This window comes from Mixophyes fleayi, chromosome 7 (assembly GCF_038048845.1).
Source record: "Mixophyes fleayi isolate aMixFle1 chromosome 7, aMixFle1.hap1, whole genome shotgun sequence".
NCBI lineage: Eukaryota > Metazoa > Chordata > Amphibia > Anura > Limnodynastidae > Mixophyes > Mixophyes fleayi.
The window spans coordinates 131,825,736-131,834,765 of record NC_134408.1 but is presented as its reverse complement, the minus strand read 5'-3'; the positions used below and the strand labels follow the sequence as shown (position 1 = coordinate 131,834,765).

Here is a 9,030-nt window from a genome sequence, read left to right as displayed (position 1 = left end):
TGTAAAACACAATGTCCTATCATTGACCACTGTGCCTGCACTAGCAGAGATGTAACAATTTGCACCTAACCAGTTCTACCATAACAAGCCTCCCACAGAAAATTAAGAGGATGTACCAGTGTCACACTAAATAGAGATAATTCCTAGCACTTCTTCACAAGCTCTCCTTGAAAGCAGGGCTTAAAATGCTAAAGGTGAAATAATGCTTCTCGTACACAGAAAACACACACTTTTTTTTTTCCTTTTCTCGCAATAAACTCTTCCCTCAATTTGCCATCCCAGCGACCGAGAGCCAGGTGATTATCCTAATTAATGCCTATCTAATTAAATTACTGTCAGCAGTTAACCAATGGTAGGAGCCGTTTCATCAGTTCCCCATGTATCAGGATCAAAAGTGAATGTTTGTCTTATTGCTGCATGGAGTCAATTGGCCAATCTGTGCGCCCAGGAAAAGTGGATCAAAGCTTTGGGAGGAAGCACGAAGTGTTCTTGATTACTAAGACGTTAATTGTTCGCCTGAATGTAAGCTTTATGTGAGTGCTTTCCAATAACAGGGGGCTGAGGGGTTATTTGGTGCTAGCTATGCAGCTGGATCATTGCATATCTCCCTCTATCATGCTATCCAAGAAATTCCTCAGTGTGAGCAGCAGTTACCCCCATGCAGGCGTCTCTGAGCTCGCTTTGCATGAACATCCCATTATCTCCACTTCTGACAACCTAGAGAGAAGTTCACCTCTGAAAAAAACTACCAGGGGGATGACGAATCAGTCAGATCCAGACAATTTCCCTGACTCCAAGGACGCACCAGGGGACGGCCAGAGGAATAAGCTGTCTCCTGTCTTGGATGGGGTCTCTGAGATTCGTCATAATTTCGATGGATCTGCAGCAGATCGCTATCTCCTCCCTCAGTCCACTCAGTCCCAGTCTGCAGCCGCGGCGCCTACTACTACTATGTTCCCCTATCCAAGTCAGCATGGACCTGCTCACCCAGCCTTTTCTATCGGGAGTCCCAGCCGCTATATGGCTCACCACCCAGTGATCACTAATGGAGCTTACAACAGCCTCTTGGGCAATTCTTCCCCGCAAGGATACCCTGGCACCGGATACCCATACACCCAGCAGTACGGGCACACCTACCAAGGGGCACCTTTCTACCAGTTTTCCACTGCGCAGCCTGGACTGGTCCCTGGCAAAGCTCAGGTCTACCTGTGCAACAGGCCACTTTGGCTCAAGTTTCACAGGCACCAGACTGAGATGATTATCACCAAGCAAGGCAGGTGGGTACAGTGCCCGGAGTAGTGGTTAAGCCATGCCGTGCCCGGAGTAGTCCGGCTGGACAGTGTCTACTAACCTCACATTTATAAACGGCTTTAATCCAGATATTTAGGCACCAATTCTTAGAAATGCTACAAGACTTTATTTTATTTATAAAGCTTTTATCTCTATTTCCTACTTTTTTTTTTATTATTATTCAATTAATTAGAATATTCCTGGAAATATAATGGTCATTATTTTAATCTCGGGAAAAGAGTAACCTTTATTTTTTAGCATTTTTGTTTCTTTATATAAAAACAATAATTATAGTTGCCACTGGCATTTATTCAGCTTCCTATGTTTAATTTGAAAATAATTACAAGCATTGGTTTTATTTTAAAATATTTTCAATTGTGTTTATTTATTGTTACTATCCTACTCTTTATAAATATAACATTTATTTTGTTATGGATTCAGTTTAAATTTTAATGTTAAGGTTTATTAAGATTTTTTTTGCCAACATTTGAATCTGCTAGATAAAAAATTTTATGTACCTTTTTTTTTTTTTTTTTTTTTTTTTTTTTTTTATATATATTTTTGTATAATCTCTTTCCGTAACTGAATATTTTTTTTTTTTCCTCCCTTTTTCTCTCTTTCCGCCAGACGTATGTTTCCATTCCTAAGCTTTAATATCTCTGGTTTGGATCCCACCGCACATTATAATATATTTGTAGATGTGATTCTTGCTGATCCCAATCACTGGAGATTTCAAGGGGGCAAATGGGTTCCTTGTGGCAAAGCGGACACCAATGTACAAGGCAAGTCCCAATTAACACTCTCCCTTTTTAGTCTTTGACACTCTTTTAGGTGAGAAACATTAATTAGAGTCTTTTGTGATGAAAAAAGCCTGTGTGTGTTTTTTTTTTTTTTGAGCAGATGACAGGGGAGAAAAAAAGGAATTGAATGCTGGGTAAAATAATATGCAAATGATGGAATTCATGTAAATGTAATGCAAGTTACAAATAATATCTGTATTTTCAGCATGTATATAATTGACACCTATATTGTTTGGCAACAGGTAATCGGGTGTACATGCATCCGGACTCACCTAACACCGGAGCGCACTGGATGCGCCAGGAAATCTCTTTTGGGAAGATGAAACTTACTAACAATAAAGGAGCCTCCAATAATAACGGCCAGGTCAGTGACATTCTGCTAATTAGAAGGTCTGCTATGAGGCTTTAGAAGAAGTTGTACTCACCAGTGATGCATTATAAGTGCAGCCGTTGTATTCAGTCCCCAGCCTGCCATCACCCAGCATGGAATATATTTATAGCATGTGTGTCATTGTGCGCCATCTGCATGATCCGTTTCAAACACATGCAGATACACAAATCAGCCTGGAATAAATTACTGTGCATGTGTGTGCAATTATAAATCCTTCTTTAATGCGAGTTTGCAAAATAGTCGTGCAGAGTGCTAGATCTGATGTCTTCTCAGTGATTTTGTTTTTTCGTGCAGAATTGCCTTACAATGTATGTCCTGTTTGCCACATCCCTCGCTGCCTTAATGTCGTATTTCTCATTGACTAGAGAGATGCAGGCTGAATTTGTATGGCTGTGCTTCTGTATACATTCAAAGCAAATCTTGCATTAGAAAATGAATCCAGCAATGTACCCATATTTAAATAAACCAAAAAGTGAATCCAGCAATGTATCCATATTTAAATAGCACAATCTGTGTCTGAACCCTATGTTGGCATTTCTGATGTCACCCGTTTCTAATATTGTATTGGCAGATGGTTGTCTTGCAGTCTTTGCACAAGTACCAACCGCGGCTGCATGTGGTAGAAGTGAATGAAGATGGCACAGAAGATACCACTCAGCCTGGCAGAGTACAGACCTTTACCTTCCCGGAAACACAGTTCATTGCTGTCACTGCCTACCAGAATACTGATGTAAATATTCACTTGTGTCCTTTAAACGCAGTCTAGGCAATAAAATGGATGAGGTTGTTACTGTCATAAACGCAGCAAAGAGAAATAATAATAATTTTATTATTATGGGTCTTGTTTTAAATTGATCACATCGTATAGGGGGTCCTATAAAATAAATATATTATAGGCTATATTTAGCCCATTTGCCATGTGTCATAAGTCACACTCGCTAATTCGTAAATAATGTACTAAGAACTAGAGCCTTTAAAAAAAACAAAAAACTGCAATGGGGATTGTGTAGTCTGTATAGACAACAGTGAAATGGCATTTAAAAAGCCCTCTTTTTAATCTTTAAATATCTTAAAGTCGCAATATATTGATGAAGGTACATTTGTAAATTTTGCCAGAAAAAGGGAAAATTGCATTCCTTAGTCAAAAAACACATGGGAAAAATAGAGATGATGCAATAAGTAATTGGGTACAAGAATATAATTATAAAATGTGCATAGCTTATATCAAATATTCATTTATCCCACACGGACTCAAATGCAATATAACGTCCAATATAATGTAATGTTCTATTGTCTGCCTCGGCAAATGAGATACACTAAAAAGGACATTTAGTTTGCAATAAATAATACACACATGTGTACAATAATGGTCTTTCTGGCTTTTAGATCACTCAACTCAAAATTGATCATAACCCTTTTGCCAAAGGATTCAGAGACAATTATGATACGTAAGTAAAGGGATAATTATGCATATATGTAACGCGTGTGTTATGTATTCTACTAATTGCACAATGATGATTTATATTGTATATATTTGGATCTGGAGGTCCTGACTGTTACCTGTTGGGGCATAAATCTGATTTGAGATATATATATTTATTTGTACTCTCCATGTACAAGCTGGGTTGCAAGAGGGGGGTTGCCCGACATTGTAACACCAAATAGACAACTACAGCTTTCCTGGAACTTTTATATATTAAAAACAGGGAATGTTAGTTCCACATATTGATAGATATTGATATATTTTATCTAGAGTTGATCCAAATTTCGGCCTGTTTAATTGTCCACATTGAAAATGTGGATTAGAGTTTATTGCCTACTGATAAACTAATCACATTTGCCACAGTTTTAGCATCTACTTTACTCCTGAGATGCAGAGATTTTTAAGGTTTCTCTTGCAATTTTCACCACAGTTTATAGGGGATGAATTACATGAATGCTTGGTGTATATTTACCCTAAAAAATAGTGTCATCATAAACCAGTTAGATTTATTTTATATCAATGACACATTAACTATAGATGTGTGAGCGATGTTAAGGCCTGTGTTGAGTAAGCGGTGACGTTTTTGTTAGCATGTCTACAATAATAACTTATTGAGTCTGGGAGGTTTTATATATTTACAAGTTGAATATCCATCTGTTCTTTAAATTTTGAATTACTGTGATGAAGACTGCTTGCCAGAATAACGATTGTGAAAATGTGTATTTTATGGACACTTTCTGAATGTCTAAAGCTAAGCAATAATTGAATACTTCAATAATACGCTGACGGTATTGCAGATATTAATGATACAGTGTGCCTCATTGCAAACTTGCAATTTAATGTAATAGTTCTGGGTCAATTTTTTAAGTCTAACCCACCGTAAATATTATAGTCCATTTGTAATATATATAACAATAATATTTATATATCATTGGTAACGATCATGTGGGTGATATGGCATTTACTCTCTACCCAATTGTTTGTTTAGCTGTTCAGGTGGACTAATTTGCAATGAGATACACTGTGAGTGTGCAGTATAGTATCTGTATGATATAACACTTTTTTTTAAAAAAAATATTAAATTAAAATATGCATATACACTGCAGTAACAAGGTGTTGACACTGATATACGAAGTCATTTGAAAAGTTTTTGAATTCACTTTGTTGCATGTGAACCAATAAGTGATTTATACAGTATGCAGTTTAGCATTCTACTTGCTGGGTACAAAGTGTTGCACCGACTGTTAATTGTATGTTTTTAAAATTGGTTCTATTAACAGAAAGCAAGTGACATGCATATTGAACAATTGTGTTTATTTAAAATAACCCTTACAGCAGACGGTGGAGTGCTGTAATATTCTACCGCTACTAAAGGTACACAGATGGGGTTAATATTGTAGAGTAATATTACTAGGACGTCTTTACGTATGGTATCATCGGCCAATTTAATTGGTATCTATCATTTGCTTTATTTACCGACTATAACTTTGCATTGTAGGATCTACACTGGCTGTGACCTAGACCGTCTCACCCCTTCACCCAATGACTCCCCCAGATCACAAATAGTGCCCGGTGCCCGATACTCCATGGCCAGCTCTTTTCTGCAAGATCAGTTTGTCAGTAACTACGCCAAGTCTCGCTTCCACCATCCGGGATCGGTGCCAGGGCCAGGTACAGACCGCAGCGTGCCCCACACAAATGGGCTGCTTTCTCCTCAACACGGTGAAGACCCTGGGGCCCCTTCCCCACAGCGGTGGTTTGTAACCCCAGCCAACAACCGACTGGACTTTACAGCTGCATCTGCTTATGACACAGCCACGGACTTTGCCGGAAACGCGGCCACTCTGTTGTCTTACGCGGCCGCGGGGGTGAAGGCTCTTCCCTTACCCACTGCAGGCTGCGCGGGACGTCCACTTGGTTACTACAGTGACCCTACTGGGTGGGGAGCGCGGAGCCCGCCACAATATTGCACCAAAAGCGGATCTGTCTTGTCCTGTTGGGCTCCAGGGGGAAGGGTAGGAGCTACAAATCCCTACCTGACTGGGGCAGAAGAAGCCGAAAGTTTAGCCGCAGATAGGTCCCCCCTAGGAGAGGACACCAAACCCAAAGACCTATCTGACTCTAGTTGGATCGAGACCCCTCCCTCAATCAAGTCTATGGACTCCTCTGACTCTGGAATTTATGAACAGGCCAAGAGAAGGCGGCTTTCCCCCTCGGACCCGGCGGTGTCTGGCAGTTCCTCGCCACTTAAAAGTGAAGTTCTGTCCACTAGAGACTGTGAGAAGAACTGTGCCAAAGACCTTGGCTATTATGGCTTCTACACCCACACCTAAACTGTTCACCGTCTCTTTTCAGTCCCTCTGCCACGATCTGTCACCTTAAGGACGTTCAATGACCAAGTTCTTATCGGTGGTCTTTGGACCTGCAGCTATTTCACCTACATCATCTGTAGAAAGAAAATGGGTTGTAAGCTAATAGCAGAAAGGCTTAGATGGCGCTGACCACCGACCAGTTACTATATGCCTGCCACGTCGAGATCACTTTTAAAAACTCTTAGTCACATTATGGACACCTTCACATTTTCTTTATATCTCACCACATTCACTGAAGCACAAGTCACAGGTCTAACACTCGAGAATGGTTCAGTACCATGGACAGTGGTGGGTACGGTACAATGGAGAGCGACTCTTTGGCATTGCACCATGCTGCATGCTCTTGGCATTGTTCATCTGTAGCAGTCTTTTTTGGGAGATTGTCGGCTCCGCACTCAAACAGCGTTTTCTTTCATGGCAATTATCATTAATGGTAGGGATGTTGAAAAAAAAAAACTTGCAATGATCCTCTGAAATGACTTTACTATTTTGTAACGTTTGTGAAGTCGCCAGCACTATTTACCTTATCTCATTTTATTGAAATATTTATTTATGTATTTATTAAAATCTTTTACAGCAATCATGGGGTATAAAAACACTTAAAATGAATAACATGTTTACACAGCTGAGATCACCTAAGTATTGTATATCCACTGATGTCCGTCGGACTTGCACAATAGTTGTCATATTGATCCGTCTCTTTAAGGGCAATACATTTTCATGCTACAATATTATAAACTTTATTTTCATTTTATTTTCTATTGTGCCAAATGCAGGACTTTGCCAAACACAAAACCTTAAGATAATAATCCAAATATTGTCCTGTTGGGTATGTGTTTTATTTGACTTGTTTGTTTAATTCAATTATTTGCAATATTTTATTGTAAAATCATTTTATTATAATAAGGCATATTTTTAAGTTTCTGGGTTGCTGGTGACATAGTGTAGTGGAAATAAAATGTGAATTGTATATTTAATGCATTTTAGGAAAACGTTTTTTTTTTTTTTTTTTATTGAATAAGTGTCTGATAAAATATCTAGTCTAGTTGTATTTATTTTATTTTTTTGACTTTATTTAAGTCTTGTTAAAGTAATATAGGCAATTATGTACTGTGTAGAAAATAGACTTTTTGTTTATTTTATACAGCTATAAATGGTTATATCCAAAATCTGTAACACCGAAAGGAGAGAACCTAATTTTCTCAATACATATATGTCTACATTACGGATTTTTTTTACATTACAGAGTTTTGTAAATATGATTTTTTTTTTTTTCATTTATTTTTTTGTCCGAGATCGATACATTGTTCTACCTAGCTGTGTTTAGCCTGTTTGTATTGTCTGTATCTCGACTACTAAAATAAATTCAGAAAAAAAACCTTTAAAATGTTTCTTAAATCGTTGTTATATTGAAATTATTACAGAATTGCAAAATGAAGAAGAATAGTTGTATAGAACCTTTTTTTTAAACAGCGTTTTCAGCAAATTCTTTTTATAATAAAGTAAAAACAAAAGGATAAATAATAATATAGTACACGTCAATACTTTTACACTTACCTTTTTAATTACGGTATATATAGATGTATAACGTATATATTATACACGTGTGTGTATAAAATTATATATATATATATATATATATATATATATATATATATATATTATAATCTTAGTTGACTGTTTCCATTAAATCAACGTTCGTAAAGTTTTTTTTGAGGCTTAATTAAAAATTACTAGGGAATTAAAATAACAAAAACAAAAAACCTTCTAATCTACTTTCAGTGATTTTATTTATTATATATACATGTGTCATATATAGATTTCCATTAAGTATTCGCTTTCTAGATATTTATTTATATTCTAAGAAAGTTTGATTAGAAAGAATTTACAATAGGTGAGTAACTTCCACGTTACAAATATAGTTACTTATCTAGGTGTGTCTAAATTAGTTGGTAAATATAACATGTATTCAATACAATAGTAAAAATTATAAAAAGAGGGATTTTAACGCACTGTTTAGCTATAGAGCGCACGCAGCGTTACTACATTGGTGTAATGCGCCTTTCTCCACGCTTGTGTTTTTCGCACCTGGAATGTTGCCTGTGTTTCTAGTCTGTATTAATACAATGTACTTGGGAGACTGTAGGCTTCTTGCGCTCTACTTGTGAACAATGCTTCTATGCAATTTAGTATTTACTTTCTTTACATCATGTTTTGGAGCTCTGTAAGGCTAAACTGAGATGGGGGAAAAATGACGTCGCTATTATGAATGGGAATTATTTTCCATTTTCACCTTTTTTCGTTTCCAATGTGTTGGCAATTTATTATTAGAGAATGTGATTGATGCACGCTGGAAGTTGGACAGAGAGAGTGAATCATTCGTCACGGATGAGAATCGTGGAGTGTGCAGGTAATGTTTAATGAGCGCCCAATTCTCATGTAACAAGCGAGGCTGATGTGTGAGATAGTGATAATGACATGGTTTTCAATTCCATCTATTGTTGCAAAGCTTCTTTATGGGTACAGTGTTCAGTGTATCAGCGTGTGATATTATGGCATCTTATATTACTGTTTCTGTATAGCTATTTTTGCGTTGATATTTATCATACTATAAAGCGGCGAAGGGAAGGGCTTTAAGTTTGTGTTATATAGAAATGGATTATAAAGTGGAGACTACCCCAACCCTGTATTTAA

General features: G+C 37.3%; 1 protein-coding gene across 1 annotated transcript; it reads left to right on the top strand.

The window, feature by feature from the left end:
• The first annotated feature begins 543 nt into the window (after positions 1 to 543).
• Positions 544 to 7,142, top strand: TBR1 (T-box brain transcription factor 1). The gene is made up of 6 exons (XM_075178671.1): positions 544 to 1,277; positions 1,918 to 2,072; positions 2,333 to 2,454; positions 3,053 to 3,211; positions 3,868 to 3,929; positions 5,463 to 7,142. Exons 1-6 carry the CDS (start codon positions 583 to 585, stop codon positions 6,295 to 6,297), a joined length of 2,028 nt encoding a protein of 675 aa, XP_075034772.1. The 5' UTR covers positions 544 to 582; the 3' UTR covers positions 6,298 to 7,142.
• The last annotated feature ends 1,888 nt before the right edge of the window (positions 7,143 to 9,030 follow it).

Excerpts from the sequence above, each read along its gene's own strand:
- TBR1 (XM_075178671.1), top strand. The coding sequence starts at position 583 with ATGCAGCTGGATCATTGCATATCTCCCTCTATCATGCTATCCAAGAAA. Across the intron at positions 3,212-3,867 it reads CTGCCTACCAGAATACTGAT|ATCACTCAACTCAAAATTGA; the intron begins GTAAATATTCAC and ends TCTGGCTTTTAG. Across the intron at positions 3,930-5,462 it reads TTCAGAGACAATTATGATAC|GATCTACACTGGCTGTGACC; the intron begins GTAAGTAAAGGG and ends TTTGCATTGTAG.